This window comes from Mixophyes fleayi, chromosome 10, assembly GCF_038048845.1.
Source record: "Mixophyes fleayi isolate aMixFle1 chromosome 10, aMixFle1.hap1, whole genome shotgun sequence".
In the NCBI taxonomy this organism is placed as follows: domain Eukaryota; kingdom Metazoa; phylum Chordata; class Amphibia; order Anura; family Limnodynastidae; genus Mixophyes; species Mixophyes fleayi.
In genome coordinates this window covers 22,061,448-22,079,929 of record NC_134411.1, presented here as the reverse complement: position 1 = coordinate 22,079,929, position 18,482 = coordinate 22,061,448, and the positions used below count along the sequence as shown (strand labels likewise).

Below are 18,482 nucleotides of genomic sequence, written 5' to 3'. Positions count from 1 at the left end.
GTATGAAATAGAATTAAAGTATGAAATAGAATTAAAGTATGAAATAGAGTGGTATAGAGTTGTAGTGTGGTATAGATAGAGTGGTCCACACAATATAATAATAAAACCCTCAACTGGTCTGAATTTCACCAAACAAGTATCTGGACTGCGTAGTGGGGTGGCCCCCGGTACACAATTTGGTACCGAGGCCACAATATAATTAAAAAATTGGGCATCAACTGTCACCGTTGTTTAATATCTGATACACCTAAATATGGACTGCACAGTGGAGTGGCCCCGGTAGTAAATTTGGTGCCGGGGCCACAATACCTCCTCCAACTTCCAAGTGTAGTGTTTATAAAGACAGACAGCGTCGAAGTGTTATTAGTTGACTTTCTTAACCCTAAAATTGTCCCTGTTGCAAATATTCGTGCAATGGACAGTTACTTTTTTATTGAAAGACTCAAGCTTTCAAGTGTAGTGTTTATAAAATATAAACAACAATACAGTAGTTTTAGAGCACGTCAATACCTCTTGTTTTAAATTATGACACGGCATTTTACTTTTGGTTTAATTTCTTGTATTTTTTTAAATTTGGTTTTACTTTTTGAACATGGCAAACGACTGTTGATTGGTCATATAATGCCAAAAAAAAAGGTCCAAGATGGAATTGTCCTTGGGCCCTCACACCCACCCTTATGTTGTTTAAATAGGACATGCACACTTTAACAAACCAATCATTTCAGCGACAGGGCCTACCAAACAACTTTGGCTGAAATGATTGGTTTGTTTGGGCCCCCACACCAAAAAAGCTATTCATCTCTCCCTGTACAGACTAAACAGGCTCTACTGAGGCAAGATGTCGTCCTCATCCTCAACCTCTGATTCCTCTCCCCCTACAGTGTGTACTTCCTCCTCATCACACATTATCAATTCGTCCCCGCTGGACTCCACAACCACAGGTCCCTCTGTAGTATCTGGAGGGCAGTGCTGTACTTCATTGAGGAATTGATTATTCATTTTTATAAACATCATTTTTTCAACGTTGTGAGGAAGCAACCTCCTTCGCCGCTCACTGACCAGGTTCCCCGCTGCACTAAAAACTCTTTCCGAGTACACACTGGAGGGGGGACAACTCAGGTAAAATAGAGCCAGTTTGTACAGGGGCTTCCAAACTGCCTTTTTTTCCTGCCAGTAACAATATGGACTGTCTGACATGTCTACTTGGATGGTGTCAGCAAAGTAATCATCCACAATTTTTTCTATTGTGACAGCATCCAATGCAGCGAGAGTAGACATGTCTGCAATGGTTGGCAGGTCCTTCAGTCCGGACCAGATGTTATCAGCATCCCCGCCAGTGCCTCTTTTGGGAAAACTGAGCTTTTTCCTCGCAGCCATAGATGTGGAAGAAAATGAGGGTGGAGCTGTTGGCATGTCACGGTCCTCTTCAGAGGACAATCTCCTGACCAGCAGGTCTTTGCACCGCTGTAGACTTGTGTCCGCCAGAAACAGAGACACAACATACGCTTTAAACCGAGGATCGAGCACGGTGGCCAGAATGTATTCCTCTGACTTTAAAAGAGTGACCACCCTCGGATCCTGGCAAAGCGTACGAAGGGCTACATCCACAAGAGCTACATGCTTGGTGTAATCGCAATGGCTTACCAGCTCCTCCCTCACTTTCTCCAGCTGCTTCTGCAACAGCCTGATCAGGGGAATGACCTGACTCAAGCTGGCAGTGTCGGAACTGACTTCTCGTGTGGCAAGTTCAAATGGCTGCAGAACCTTGCACAACACGGAAATCAGTCTCCACTGCGCTTGACTGAGGCGCATCCCCACTCCTTTGCCTATGTCGTAGCTGGCTGTGTAGGCCTGAATGGCCTTTTGCTGCTCCTCCATCCTCTGCAGCATATAGAGGGTGGAGTTCCAGCGCGTCACAACCTCTTGTTTGAGGTGATGGCAGGGCAGGTTCATGCTTTTTTGATGTGCCTCTAGTCTGCGGTAGGCACTGGCTGAATGCCGAAAGTGTCCAGCAATTTTGCGCGCCACCGCAAGCATCTCCTGCACACCCCTGTCACTCTTGAGGTAATGCTGCACCACCAAATTAATGGTGTGGGCAAAACATGGGACGTGCTGGAAATTGCCCATATTTAATGCCCGCACAATGTTACTGGCATTGTCTGACACCACAAATCCCCATGAGAGTCTAAGTGGGGTAAGCCACTGGGAGATAATTTCCCTCATTTTCTCTAATATGTTGTCAGCGTTGTGCCTCTTATTAAAGCCTGTAATGCACAATGTTGCCTGCCTTTGCATGAGCAGCCATTTTGTAGATGCTGCTACTGATGCAGCTGTTGCTGTTGCTGCGGAAGGGGATGCATCTACCCAGTGGGCTGTCACAGTCATATAGTCCTTCGTTTGCCCAGAACCACTTGTCCACATGTCCGTGGTTAAGTGGACAGTGGGTACAACCGCATTTTTAAGAGCACTGAGGACACTTGATCGTACTTCTCTGTACATTTTTGGTATCGCCTGCCTAGTGAAGTGGAATCTCGAGGGGATTTGGTACCGGGGACACAATACCTCCATCAACCCTCTAAATCCCACTCCACTGATGGCGGACACCGGGCGCACGTCTAACACCAACATTGCAGTTACAGCCGCAGTTATACGCTTTGCAATAGGGTGACTACTATCGTATTTTGTGGTCATGGCAAACGACTGTTGGACGGTCAATTGTTTTGTGAAAGACTTAGCGGTCTTACGACTTCCCCTCTGGGTAGATGACCGACTAACAGCAGCAACAGCAGCAGTGGCAGTAGTAGGCGTACCGCTGCAGGATTCCTCGGATGAATCCCGTATTGAGGAGGACTCAGTCTGGCTGCTGACTTGGGCTGCAGGACTGAATCTGATGGAGATTGTGGAGGAAGTTGACGAGGAGGGTGTTGCTGGTGTGTATCCAACTGGACCACGGGATTTAGGTGTCCCTGTACCGATGAGGGTCCTAGCCCCAGTTCCTGAACTAACCACTGAACTATGAAGGTTATTCAGGTGACGTATAAGGGAGGATGTTCCTAGGTGGGCAAGATCCTTACCCCTGCTTATTTGAGCTTTACATAAGCTACATATGGCCATACATTGGTTGTCTGGATTTGGATAAAAATAACTCCAGACCGAAGAGGTGCATTTTTTGGTCTTCTGACCAGGCATGACGATGGGCTTTTTCATCCCATGGACATCAGCTTTTTCCCCCCCTGGTGCCTCATTTACAATAACCACATCACCATCCTCATCATCAAGTTCCTCCACAGCGCCAGCTACATCATCAATAGCCTCCTCCCGAGCCACCTCTTCCCGTACAGTGATGGGAAGGTCAGGCTTGACAACCACCAACACCCTTGGACTCGCCTTGGGGATTTGTGATAATTTCTCTTTAGAAGGCAGAGTTGTTTGCTGTTTTGTTGCTGACAGCATAACTCTCTTCAATTTTTTGTAGGGGGGGGGAGGAGGAGGAGGGCTAAGATCCGTGGGTGAAGCTGAACCACTAGTCATGAACACGGGCCAGGGCCTAAGCCGTTCCTTGCCACTCCGTGTCGTAAATGGCATATTGGCAACTTTACGTTTCTCCTCAGATGATTTAAAGTTTCTCTTTTTGCTACTTTTTCTTAACTTGGGCTTTTTGGATTTTACATGCCCGGTACTACGAGATTGGGCATCGGGCTTGGAAGACGACGTTGATGGCATTTCATCGTCTATGTCATGACTAGTGGCAGCAGCTTCAGCATTAGGAGGAAGTGGGTCTTGATCTTTCCCTACTTTATCCTCCAAATTTTTGGTCTCCATTATATGTAGCACAAGATACTGCAGAATGTGTGAACTTGGTAATATTGCAGTACCAATGGACTTATACTGCTGTATTGGTTTTGCAAATTTGGTTATAATTATTATATATATTTTTTTTTTTTTAAATTTTTTATTTTTTTTTACTTTTTTTTAATTTTTAAAAAACTTGGGAATAGTGGGGAAAAAACTATGCCCTTAGAAGCACAGAGCACAGGACACAGCACCACTGGACTGAACAGGACACGGCACAGGACCCAGCAGCACTACGGAACTCAGCAGGACAGAGCACAGGACACAGCACCACTGGACTGATACTGCAGAATGTGTGAACTTGGTAATATTGCAGTACCAATGGACTTATACTGCTGGATTGGTTTTGCAAATTTGGTTATAATTATTATATATTTTTTTTTTTTTAAATTTTTTATTTTTTTTTACTTTTTTTTTATTTTTTAAAAACTTGGGAATAATGGGGAAATAACTATGCCCTTAGAAGCACAGAGCACAGGACACAGCACCACTGGACTGAACAGGACACGGCACAGGACCCAGCAGCACTACGGAACTCAGCAGGACAGAGCACAGGACACAGCACCACTGGACTGATACTGCAGAATGTGTGAACTTGGTAATATTGCAGTACCAATGGACTTATACTGCTGTATTGGTTTTGCACATTTGGTTATAATTATATATATTTTTTTTAATTTCTAATTTTTTATTTTTTTTTACTTTTTTTTTATTTTTTAAAAACTTGGGAATAATGGGGAAATAACTATGCCCTTAGAAGCACAGAGCACAGGACACAGCACCACTGGACTGAACAGGACACAGCACAGGACCCAGCAGCACCACTGACCTCAGAAGGACAGAGCACAGCACACAGCACCACTGGACTGATACTGCAGAACACAGCACAGCACAGCACAGCACAGCACAGCACAGCACAGCACAGCACTAAACAGCACAGAACTAAACAGCACAGAACTAAACAGCACAGAACTAAACAGCACAGAACTAAACAGCACAGAACTAAACAGCACAGAGGACCACCTAACACACCCTCCCTCTACCCTGATCAATGCCCGAGTGAAGATGGCGGCGACTAGCGGGGAATTTATAGGATCCGAGTATCGCAAGATCCGACAACGGGATTATGAGTCAGAGCCTCAGTTTCACTTTTGAATTTGGCGCCAATACCCGGATCTGTCTCGGATCCGACTCGGATCCGCAACGTTCGGGTGGGCTCGGATTTCATAAATCCGAGTGCGCTCATCCCTAGTTACAATGTTAATAGGTTACAGCAGGAGTGATGAATTACAGTATGTGACAATTGTAAACGACAATCCAGTGCATTTGAAAGACCAGATTCGTCATGTTTTGGAATCTACCGTAACAATTTACTAAATGCAATCTGTCATTTATTGCATATTAATATCTTCCACACATGTTGTGATTTGATTGTATAGTATGATTGCCAAACACCCATCATTGAGTATTTTGACCGCACATGTTTATTGCTGAATTTGCCTGATGTGATATTTCAAGCACTGTGCAAAGCAAGATTGTAATGCAGTCAGTTACTTTTGCAATTCCTGGATGACCAATGACCCAATCACATGCAGCCATGTTGTCATCATTTAGCCTGAGTACTAAGTCAGATCAGATTTTGATTGGCTACAATATGCCCACACACAGTATATTGGGTGAACAATTTGGTTAAATAAACCAATCAAATCTGCCAGCTTCAGTTCATCTTCCTCTAAAATAGTTTACAACAAGCACCCCAACACATCATAAAATATGCACTTTTGCTTATTCTCACAGACACACTAAGGTATATTGGTAAACTGTCTGATTGACTGTGTTTTAATAAAACACAAGTACATATCCAATGATAGCACTTAATATGTCTTTGTATTTTACTAAATAGTGTTAAAAAGCATTTAAAATTAGGGCTCTGCGCCCCCCACCTCTCTCGGGTCACCCACACACATGTGACACAGACAGACAGTGCACACACAGAGACACACAAATATAGAACAGAGACTTACAATAACATCCAGTATGCAGAAATCTGGCTTCAATCACTAAATTACCTACCCATGTAATGAGACAGATGCTAAGAATAGTGTTGAATAATGAAGAGAAATAGTAGAACTCCTGGTTTGTTCATTCTGCTATAGTTATACAAGCAGCAGCCATTTTTCTAGAGACCAAAATGCACTGAGGCCTAAGTAAATATCTGGGCCACTGTGGATTCTGAGTTGGAGACAAATTTGATTGTGACATTTGATCACCAAGTGGTGAGTTAGACTGAGCAGTGTGGAAAAGTTGCAGTATGACATACCGTTATATATCTGTCCACATCAACAACTGTATATAGATATTTTTATTTTTAAAGAGAAGCAGGGCCTAGGTGAGGTATCTTTATTTACTCTTTAATATAACCTCTGCAGAGACACTATCATAGAGCACTTGTGTAGCTGTTTACTGACACCACACACATTTCTTGCAAGATCGGACCCTTTTTCTGACAGGTTGCTCCATTTGGTATCCGAAAATTATCACTCTTTCTCCAAAATCGGGACTGTTTGGTGATATCTATGACTTAACTTGTCCCCAGTGCAAAAGTTGCTAGCCATCCCATTGTAGTCATAACTGTCTATTCTCCTTCTTAATCCTGTTTCCACATGTGTCCTACACAGCTTAAATTAGACGTTGCTGCATGCACTCGAGCTTGGCACGCCCTTACTGTACATTAACTACGTGCATCCACCCAGTCCGCTCCCTGTTCCACCCATAAAGCCTGTCTTAAGTAAAGATGCTCAGGCTCGGTTTTCTGGAAACGGAGCCCACCCGAACTTAGGGGATCCGAGTAGGCTCGCGAGCCAGCTCGGTATCTCCGCACGTCCTCGGATCTGAATCGAGGCAGAAAGTCATTGTTGCGTTGTTGGATCTTGCGGGTTTTGGATTCCATAAGTACCTCCCTCCCCAAGAGATCCAGCGCCATTGCTCACACAGAAACAGGGGTAGCAGTGCTCTTGTCACTTGACAAAAATTGACTGAAAATGATTGGAAATTAATGTTATTGAGGTTAATAATAATGTAGGGATAAAAAAGAGCCAAATTATGTGATTTTAGCAAAAAAAAAGTAGGGATTTTAGAAAAAAATTGAGATCCAAAACCAAAACACGCAAGGGCGGTTTTGCCAAAACCAAAGCACGAAGTTAATCCAGATCCAACACCAAAACCAAAACATGGGGGTCAGTGAACATCTCTAGTCGTAAATGCCATTTACGCTAGATGGTGAATTGGATGTTCTTGTGTTCATCGGCGTATAGTCTGGATCAGAGCAGGCACAAAGTGATTGTACACAAAATACAACACATATCGGCATTTACATTCCTTGATGAATCAGGCCCATTAAGAGAATGAATTCTGACATGCAATTGAAAAAATCCTCAGGTAACAATGGTACCTAATATATTAATGATACTAATGCTTTATTTTATATTGTCATTTCATGGGGTTGGGATTGGAAACATTAGTTAAGATAAAATGTCCCAAGCTGTGTACTCATAATCTTAATTGTGCCAGCACAGCAGAGATTGAGATGCTTGTCAGGTGCCCGCAGGTAAATAGTAGTGTGAATAACTGTCCAATATTATTGCTCGTTATATATATAATGGCAGCATGAAAGATACTCTCTTATACCAAGGTAGGTAAAATTTAATTTGTCCTCAAATATACAGACAAAAATGGACTCCATAGTGTCCCGTAGCACTTCTGGAAAGTACACAGGAACAATCCAACAGGTGTCTAGTTTGTGGGCATTAAAAAAAATACCTAAACCTTGGATGGGGGCATTTTCTTGCAATAATTGCTAAGGAAAACACAAGATGGACATTCAGGGCATTATGTAGAGTCAGAAGCAAGTTCGATGCATGAGCGCATAAATACCTTTTTCAAACTGCACATGCGCAATAGCTAAGGGTACGTCACAGTCTGACCTCAGACGGAGATATATTTCCCTCTTCCGCCCACTGCGCTTAGACGGAACAGGAGAGGTAGTGGGCGAGCCTAGCTAAGAGATGGGCGTGTTACTGCTATGCTGAGGGGGAAGTGGCCTCAGGAATGGCTCTAGGAGATGTGTCTGTTGTGGCTGCTTCCCACTGGTGGGAGATCCATGATAATGGCCATCAGCACGGACCTTGCGGTATTAAAAAAATAATAGAATAAATGTTTTGAAAAAACAACTTGTCTCGTACTATTCCAAGTCGCTCGTATCTTTAGATATCTGTGGATCAGGATACAAATTAAATTACGGGATGTAAGCGTAGATTGAGTCCATCTTTACATGAGGTCTTCAATCTTGATACCCTAGCACCAAAAGGCCTAAACATAGATCTAGATTTAAGCACTTACCATATGAAGATACAGCCTTGACGTTACACCCGATCATGTGACCAGTCATTCACATTCCATAACGTCCCTATCTATACATATGACATTGTATACATACATCGCATTGGGACTACGTTATAGCATCTGTAACGGATTCTGACCTGCGTTGTGCATATACGACCACCTCCAATTTAGAAATAAGAAATCCGCTTGGTCAATTACTAGTAGTGAGTAGTCCTTTCAGCCAACCATAGTCAATATCGCTAAGATAAATCACCTATGCCAACCATATCCAACCATACCACACCAACCAAAATAAGATATTGGGTAAGTATTTCTACTTATTTACGGAGATGAACAAGCAGCTAGAAATATGTGCAAGAACTTGGATATCATGCTAACACAAATTAATTGATAGGACAGAATCTATACAGTATAATATCCGTACTGTCGTACAAGTGATCACACTAGTCCTTAACAATCGGCTACAAATCTGTAACAAATTCGTCCTCGACATTACCACAAAACACGGGTACTTATTACAGCTACATCTGGTTGAGAGCACCAGGGACTGTTGCAACTTTAATTCATTGTTGTTTTTTTAAGTAGTTTATTTGGTTATTGGTTTGTTCATACTGTCCTTTAACTTTGACTTGCTTTTGCATTGTCCATCAAGGGCCTTTATATCAATCTAGAAGGACATTTCTTTATGTACACTGTCCTTAGATAAACCACAACTCAGCTCTGTGTGTAGGACACAAAGATATATATTATGTACAAATTATACAAATGCACATAGCAATTTTGTGCAAAGCCTAAGGGCCAATTAAAATGAGCAGCTCTACCTTGTAGACTTACAGACGTTGGAGAGATGAAAGAGAAAGCAATGTACATTTTCAGTAAAAGTTGCGTCCTTAAATCAGTCAATTATTTTTTTATGAAGGTGGAAAGCCTATGCAACATGTATTGCAATATATGGAACTGACAGCGTATCTATGGAGCAGCTGAAGTGTCACAGTTTAGCCCTTAAAGGATAACTCAACTAATAAGTAGCATTTAGTGTAATAGTATCACTAAGCTAAAGTTACTGTTATGGACAATTAGCAAGTAGTTCTTTCCCTGGGAGCTATCTCCGCATGACTCTATTACTGCTACCATCTTCGTACTTATTGAGGCTGAGTCATTAAGGAAAGTAAATAAAAAAAAAAGAGTAACTTTGCACCTGGGCAAAACCATGTTGCATTGGAGGGGGGGGGGGTCAATTTAAAATGTGGGGACAGATTTATAGTTAGGATAGAACATGTCCTAGATCCACTTCAAATGTCAGTGTAGAAATAAAGCTATCAAGTATTTGTGTTCTACATGCAAAAACAGACAGTATTTTCCTTATTTGCAAAATAATAAACTAATTTGCACCCCTCGAATTGCAACATGGTTTTGTCAAAGTGCAAAGTTACTCATTTTTTTGCTTTGCTTTCCTGAATGACTCAGGCCCATTGTCTTTATAATACAGCTAAATCTTTCTCCCCTTTGTATTTTTAGACACTTTGGGTCTTAGTCATGTCTTTTGCGTGGCGTCTCTTGCGTGAAATAGCTCTGCGCATGCTGAGAAATGGACATTACACCAATGAACACAATTGCATGAAACTCATGTCTGAGCGCAAATGACACTTTCGACTACCTACTGTCACGGTATGACTTTGAGGGTACCACAGACTGATATTGACACTACTAGGCAGGGAGGCGTGGAGTCTAACGCACCCCCGGTATTCACCAGGGATCCCCGCAAGGAGGTTTGGGCTTGGCTGCGTGAGGTGCGCAGGTCGCAGTTCTCCCAGCTAGTTAACAGTGCAGCAGGAGAGAGCAGGAATGGTCGTATAGTCCGTGACCCAGAGGAAAGGTCAGAAACGAGCAGAGGTCAGAATCCAGGTAATCAAACACAGCCAAATCGCAGAGCAGAGAGAGAGAGGTCAGGAACAAGCCAGGAGTCAGGAACCAATGGATAATAATAGGAGCAGGGAAGCAGGAGGTAGCGCGCTGGAGTTGGTGAAACCAATACTCTGAAACAGACAGGTGGGAGGAGGTGCCATATAAAGCTAAACATTGCCCCTGATAGGTGGTGGATGATTTTGGCAGTCGGATGCACCTGACCACCGACTTGCCGAGAGCAGAAGCGTCCCATTGCTAGGCAACGGGACGTGGGCCTTCTGCGCATGCGCACATATAAAAAAATGGAAGTGCAATCCGTTGCTAGGCAACGGTACGTACTGAGCCAGGAGAGACAGGCGTCCGTCCCCAGCACCTATGCACAGTGCGGGGACGGCGCCTGACACCTACAACGTGAAGGGTAGAATGTGGGAGAGTAGGGGGATGAATGTAGGCCATGACCAGTAAGGGCATTCTGAGGGCGTGCCAATACAGATGCCGCTGATTCAAGTCCTGTGTTTCACGTATCAAAAGATACTTTAGAATGGGGAGGGTCACCCGGTCATGGACCAAGCACAGGATTTCATGGGTGCCATTCAAACCATGCATTTTGTGGAATGCCTCATAGCAGTTTTGTTATTTGCATACTATACCTATAATATGCAGTACAGTATATATTATACAGCAAACAGCAAGAACTATGCCACAATATAACGAGAAATGCCCCAACATTGAAAAAGAAATATATGGGTTTATGGGTTACATTGCTTCCTGCTGGCTATACTGGTGATATATATATTGTTTTGTCGTCAATAGGTTAATATTTCTGTGCTTGGGGGTCTCTACACCCTGTGATCACCCCCTAAACACTCCAGTGATACAATAGTTCCTTAAGCACAGATCGTTCTACAGCAGTGTATTGATTGAGGTGGTCTCGTCTTTTACAATTATCACGATTTTCAAATCCCAAATCTCCCTATTTGAGAGAGCAGCACAGGGTGTTTATTCTCACAATAGGGGGTAAATGTATCAAGCTGAGAGTTTTCCGGCGGGTCTGAAAAGTGGAGATGTTGCCTATAGCAACCAATCAGATTCTAGCTATCATTTCGTAGAATGTACTAAATAAATGATAGCTAGAATCTGATTGGTTTTTCAAACCCGCCGGAAAACTCTCAGCTTGATACATTTACACCTAGGTCTAGGGTCACCCAGGAGACTGTAATAGGCAAAAAGAGGACACAGTAGGAAAGTACAATAGTGTAACATTTCCTTATTAATAAAATAATAATCAACAGTAGAACAATCTCAATAAATAGATAACAATGTATAGTAAGCAGTAGAAATGACAGACAGCTGGGTGTACAGCTGTAAGGGTGGCTTCACTTGTCTGTTACTCTTCTGTGTAACATGTCCACTGTTCCTTCCAAACTGAGCAATCTGTAAATTATACTCTTAGAGGGAGATTTTGAAAGGGACAGTTTTTTATTTTGGTTTGCAAACTGCCACACAGATGCGGTTCTTAGCCCCAAATTTACTTTCCTGTGGTTTGGAGAGGCTGAAAACTCAAACCGCATCCAAGTGTGGTGTTTTGCAATCTCCTAAATTGCGTGTGGTTCAATACAATCTGTGCATGGTTCAGTACAATCTGTGCATGGTTCAGTGCAAACTGTGTGTGGTTCAGTATAAGCTGCGTGTGGTGCAGTGCAAATTGCGTGTGGTTCAGTGCAAACTGCGTGTGGTTCAGTATATACTGTGTGTGGTTCAGTAGAAACTGCGTGTGGTTCAGTGCAAACTGCATGTGGTTCAGTGCAAACTGCATGCGGTTCAGTATATAGTGTGTGTGGTTCAGTAGAAACTGCGTGTGGTTCAGTACAAACCATGCGTGGTTCAGTATAAACTGCGTGTGGTTCAGTACAAACTGCGTGTGGTTCAGTATAAACTGAGTGTGGTTCAATATAAACTGCATATGGTTCAGTACAAATTGCGTGTGGTTCATTATAAACTGCGTGTGGTTCAGTGCAAATTGCGTATGGTTCATTATAAACTGCGTGTGGTTCAGTATAAACTGCGTGTGGTTCAGTACAAACTGCGTATGGTTCAGTGCAAACTGCGTGTGGTTCAGTATATACTGCGTGTGGTTCAGTGCAAACTGCGTGTGGTTCATTATAAACTGCGTGTGGTTCAGTATATACTGCGTGTGGTTCAGTGCAAACTGCGTATGGTTCAGTGCAAATTGCATGCGGTTTAAACCAGACCACACTGTAAATTTACCACTTACATTTGCTACAAGTACAGTTTTACCAACATCCTGCACCAGTGCATATATACACATTTTCAAGGGGGGATAGTACACACACCCAGTTTCCAAATATATTAACGGTGCTACGCTGCTGTGACTGAAAGCACAATACACAATCCCAAGATGCAGGGGCACTCATTAAGCACTAAGACCATATGTACACATAATTAATGACAGATATATGTCATACTATGCAGTAATATAAACTCTATAATAGAACAATTAGAATAAACACGAGGTTCTCGTATTGAGGATGCCGATCTACCACATCAAGGTGACCTCTTTAAGATGGGCAACTACACTAACAATTTATAATTTTATAATATGGGACTTGCTTCGTTTAGTCCCTATATTATATTATTACTGCAGAGTTTAACATATATCTGTTTGTAATTATGTATTTTGGATTATGATTAAATAAATATCCATTTATCTTAAATACGTAGTTCCATCTTGTTGATGGCATTTTAGATGTAGTATTTAATAATTAATAATACATAAAACTATTTTGAAATCGGTTCTAAATTTGATTGAATGTTGCCGGTTGAAGGGCCCAGAAATTGGTTGCAGCGCAATTGATTGGTCTGGTGTGACTGCCACGGCCGACATGCCCTTGAATGGTGCAACTTGAACTTGCATTTGTATTTTGAAGTTTGTGTTCAGTAGTGGCTCTTAAAGACTTTAAAATAAACTATAAAGTGTTTCCTAGTCGAGCATAATTATATAGTGTTTTTATATTCAAACAGTGAACATTATGGTGTTGGAAGTTCGCCGTTCAAGTGGAAAACGGTTACAAGTTAGCGATGAAGCTTGAAGATGTTCGAACCAATTTGCCCGTGGTCTAAACTGTTCGTGTTGCTTGAATTTCACTCAAATTTTTAGTTTAATCTTTATTTAAATAATTTACGTTGAATTGCGGCAAGGCAGTTTGAAAACTGCTTTGAAATTAATTTGAGCGTCTCAATTTAGAATATACATGTTTTAATACACAAGCATGCAATTCTAAAAAAAAATTGCAGTTAGGGGCTTAACAAAAGCCTTAGTAGCGTATATATGGACTTAAACCATGCCCAACAAGATCTGGGCCAGCTAGGTTTACCTGTTGGTGTTGCCGGCACTGCCACCATGATTTGCAGACATAAACTATCAAGATTTAGGCAGGACAGTCCTGATTCGAGGGTTCAGTCCCGCCATCCAATCAGAAAGCTTTGTCCTCTAGCCATCCAGCACCATTATCTGTCCTATTGTTATAATCTGAATGAGGTCACCTTGACGTGGTAGATGGGCGTCCACAGATTGATCAAAATCTGCACTAAGAATGTTTATTCTAGTACTAGTATAGAGTTTTTATTACTGCAGAGTATTATATATATATCTGTCTTTAATTATATATAAATATGGTCTCAGTGCTCAAAGAGTGTACTTGTATCTTGGATTGTGTGTATATAATATATATATTTCTCCCGGAAGGTCAAATACATTTGTTTTTTAGAAAATGATCTACGAGTAAAATAGCTACTAGATGTACAGTGACTACAGAAAATGAGAAGGAGACGCTAATTACTTCATGTCCTTTCTGCTTTTCCCCACACAGTACATCAGTGTGTAATTATAAAGCCGCCAGGACAAAATGTAGAGCAGCAAAGATCAGGAACATACCTTTTGCAGATGTTTTTTTCTGCTTAGTTAGGTAAATGTTAAATCTAAAAGGTGCAATTTTTCCAGTGGTTGACATACTTCATCAATCCTAATTTGTGAAATTGTTCATTCACTGATTCAAAGTCTGTATGAAAAAAAAAAGATGTTCATCTGATTAACTTTTAGCACGGGAACTGTAACTCTTTCAGGACCCCTTTTCTGCAAGTAGGTTCCCCATTTAAATGGCCGTTGCATGAGTACGTATGAGGAGGTTATAATTCAATGTGTGCACAGTTACATCCCCGTGTGCAGTAACTGTCATTTATATATTCTCAGATTCCCAGATTTGTCTGTTATTTTATTCATTTGTGAGCGTACAGATGATATGTTATTTAAGCATGCGGAAAATATGACATTAAACCAGAATGAGTTGACTTCCTACTACATCTAGGCACATTGTTACCTTCACTCACCCTATTGCATATTCCACTTTGAAAGAAAATGATGCCATGTTAGTCTTTGTAATTAACAAATTTAGGTAGATATTAGGCTAACACAGTAGACGGTGTTTCGCCGTTGGCAGTGCATGTGTTAGCTACATAAACAAGTTTCATCTTGGGTGTCGCAATAACCCAACATTAGTATGTCATGGATCATTCCCAAATATAGAGCTTTGGAATTTTCCCTTTTTCTGTTTCTTTGCACATTTAGCTTTTAATGGACTGGAGACCACTAAAATTGGGGCTATAGGGCTCATATAGAGTCAGGTATAAGTCCGAAACATAAGTGCGAAACGCGCTTTTCCATTCCGTGCATGCAAGTTATAAAGAGTATATCTCAGTCTGTACGTGTAGAGAGGCAGAACGAGGGGGGGGGGAAGGGGCAGGTAGCATAGTCCATGTACAGTACAGGTTAATGCACCTCACATACTACGTTGAGAAGGAAGCAGACACAACAGATACACCGCCCCCTGGTGGAAGGTCTGTGCTACTGATGATTATCATCAGCATGGACCTTGGATTTGACGTTAAATAAAAAAAATGAGCGAACACCCCCACCCCCCAAAGACGCAAAAACAAACTAACACTAGCGCTGGCTAGGTTGGTATTGGAGATGTCGGGGGACAAAAAGCATGTGGTCCCCTGAAATTGCCAATACCAGCACTGCTATAGTGCCATCAGGCTGAGCTGGTGGCACCATTGCTGGAAAACCCACAGTGTGGGGTCTCAAGCCTCAGTGACAACCAGCCCTAGGCTGGTCAGCACGCGGCTGAATTCCTTAGGGGGATTGGGCCCACAAAAATTGGGAACCCCCCTCCTTAGAAATAACCAGCCCTGTGCTGCCCGTCCTGTACTAGGACTCTTCCAACACCCAAGGTGCAGCGGGTGTGGGGTAATAAGTAAAACAAAAAAGTTTAATCAACATTTTTTCTTTGTGGTGAACTATAGGTCTCAGCATGCCCGGTCCGCCTTTAAGTGGCAGGGCATGTTGGCTGTCAGGGCATATTGGGACATTAGGAACCACAAGGGCCAGCTTGCCTTGTGCCAATGCAGTGTGCTTTGTTCGGGGACCCCAAAAAGATACTTCCCAATAGAATGTGCTTTATATCTGACAATCAGAGGACGCCAAAGACAGAACTGAACATTTGCATGAGTCAGATTATCTTATATTAAGAATAAGTTACTTATAAAGTACAAGTACAATGACTTTAATGTATTAATGTTTCTCTGCAGACAATGGCTGGCCACAAAGAGCTGTTAAGTGCTTTCTCAGCTGGGAGGCGATTGTCCACGACCTCTCTACATGGCACTTACCTCTCGTCAACAGCGCGCTCGCGGCCAAGAAGTCTGGAAGATGTTATCGTTGGAGAGTACCTGGATGAGATTGAAAGACCAGCAACAGCTCACCAGTTTTTACCTCGGTAATAAAATTACATTACTGTCCAACAGTGGTTTAGCGTTTAAATTCGGTCTCCACATTAACACAGTTATATCTTGGATAGTAATGGAACTTAGTCATTACAGAAAGTAAGGCAAAAAAAGGAGTAAATGTTCTCCGGGACAAACCATGTTACACTGCAAGGGGAGCAAATTAGTTTATTATTTTGCACATAAGTTAAATACTGGCTGTCTTTTCATCTAGCACACAAATACTTGATAGCTTTATTTTTACACTGAAATTGAAAGTTTATCTAGGACATGCCCTACCCCAACTATAAATCTGATATTGGAGGCGGACAGTAATGGTAAAGCCACCTGTGAGGAGTTTGTATGTTCTCCCCGTGTTTGCGTGGGTTTCCTCTGGGTGCTCCGGTTTCCTCCCACACTCCAAAAACATACTGGTAGTTTAATTGTCTGCTATCAGATTTACCCTAGTCTTTCTGTGTGTGTGTGTGTGTTAGGGAATCTAGGGCTAGATTTACTAAACTGCAGGTTTGAAAAAGTGAAGATGTTGCCTATATCAACCAATCAGATTCCACATTCTGCAAACTGACAGCTAGAATCTGATTGGTTGGTATAGGCAACATCTCCACTTTTTCAAACCCGCAGTTTAGTAAATATACCCTTTACACTGTAAGCTCCTATGGGGTAGAGACTGATGTTAGTGAGTTCTGCACTGCGAAATTAGTGGCACTATCATCCATCATCATCATCAGTTGCTGCTGATGATGATGGATGTTAGCCATTAAAACAAATTCTGGCTTTACCTTTTCCAGAATGATGTAAGGTAGAGAAGCACCACCATGGCTGCTCTCTGAGGAACAGCACATGCAGCATGCTGGGCAGATTAATTACATATAAATATATCACTTTTTTCAGCTATTTCATTGAGCTCTGTAATCAGGGATGTGTATGCCATGGTATGAGGTGAGGACCCCACCTTAGGTTTCAGCAGGTAAAGGGGGGATATGTGTTATTTCATGCAGCAGGAGGTACCCACTGATTGGTCAGTAAATGTTGGAATGTATAACGAGTACCCTAAAAACATCCCATCACCTTCCTCTATTCCCTCCCTCTCCGGTGATCTTCTGATCTAGTAGGAAGTGTGTATTAATCGCGTAAATCACTGACCATTGACCTCAGACCTCCTTCTGTAAGACATGGAGCAACCTAGCCAAAAAAAAAGACAAGTAACTTTATCAAGCTGCAGGTTTGAAAAAAAGGAGATGTTGCCTATAGCAACCAATCAGATTCTAGCTTTCATTTATTTAGAACATTCTATAAAATGACAACTAGAATATGATTGGTTGCTAAAGGCAACATCTCCACTTTGTCAAACCCGCAGCTTGATAAATTTACCCCCAAGTTTTTTTGTTTTGTTTGAGGAAATAAAGCTAAATTCTGCACCATGTGTGGTTCAAGTGCAGGGAGCGGCTTCAAGCTACACGTAGGCCAAGGACAGTTACACAAGATTACTTAATCTCAAATATCGGACATACCTGCTCTTTTGGCAGTTATTGATTGTTGTCCTTTTATTTTCTATAGAAGTTACAAAACCCCCTATGCCAAGAAATCAGCCAGACGCCGCCAAGACAGTTTGTTTGGCGATGAACCTATGTCTGGCCCAACCTCTCCTTCTCTATCTGTGTGTGTATCGAGAAGGTCAACATCTCAAGATTGTTCCTCACTTCAGAAAGCATCAGTTCAAGGCAGCAATGTGGTTTCACATGTCAACCCCGAGAAGTCAGACATCACTGACAATCCCTCCCTCTCATCACGATCCAAGAGAAACAGGCCCGCCAGTGCCCCTCAGGGGCATCTTAGGTAATCAAACAAAAGCATTTCCTTGTCGTTTCGATCTCCGTCTTTCTATGCCAAGGAACGACACATGTTAAGTAGAGTTCATTTGTTTGCCTAACACTCTTACAGTGGTGCTGCTTACACCATGTTATCTCCTGAACACAGTAAATGCAGTTACAGTTGTGTAACATTTCACCTCAACTGAATTGTTGTTAGATAAACAGAATGCAAAACATCTGAATATTTAAAATATGTTATTCTATCAGAAAGGATCCAGTTCTTGTTGTGACTCTCATTTCAATGCTGTACTATAGAAAATTCATACTCATAAATATTCATTATTTAAAATAACATGTTTTCCTGAGTAAAGCAGGGGAACTCCTATATCAGTGAGGTGCTGTATTCAACAAGTGTTTCATTAATAATAACATTCCAGTGGTCCCTAGTAAATTCATAGGCTGCCTTGCTACTGATATTATGTCAGCCATTTTGTCCCTTAGTGATGTCACTGGTCTTTAGTAAATTTATTGGCTGGCTTGTCACAGATATTTAGGTCAGCCATTTTGTCCCTGAGTGATGTCACTGGACCTTAGTAAATTCATTGGCTGGCTTGTCACATATATTTAGGTCAGCCATTTTGTCCCTTAGTG

General features: G+C 42.0%; 1 protein-coding gene across 1 annotated transcript in view; it reads left to right on the top strand.

Moving 5' to 3' along the window:
- Positions 1–18,482, top strand: part of DCDC1 (doublecortin domain containing 1) — a 296,646-nt gene that overhangs the window by 29,449 nt on the left and 248,715 nt on the right. Inside the window, exons 2-3 of the mRNA XM_075188616.1 lie at positions 15,826–16,013; positions 17,578–17,856. Coding sequence (XP_075044717.1) covers positions 15,829–16,013; positions 17,578–17,856 — 464 coding nt within the window. The 5' untranslated portion in view covers positions 15,826–15,828. The remainder of the gene's footprint in view (positions 1–15,825; positions 16,014–17,577; positions 17,857–18,482) is intronic.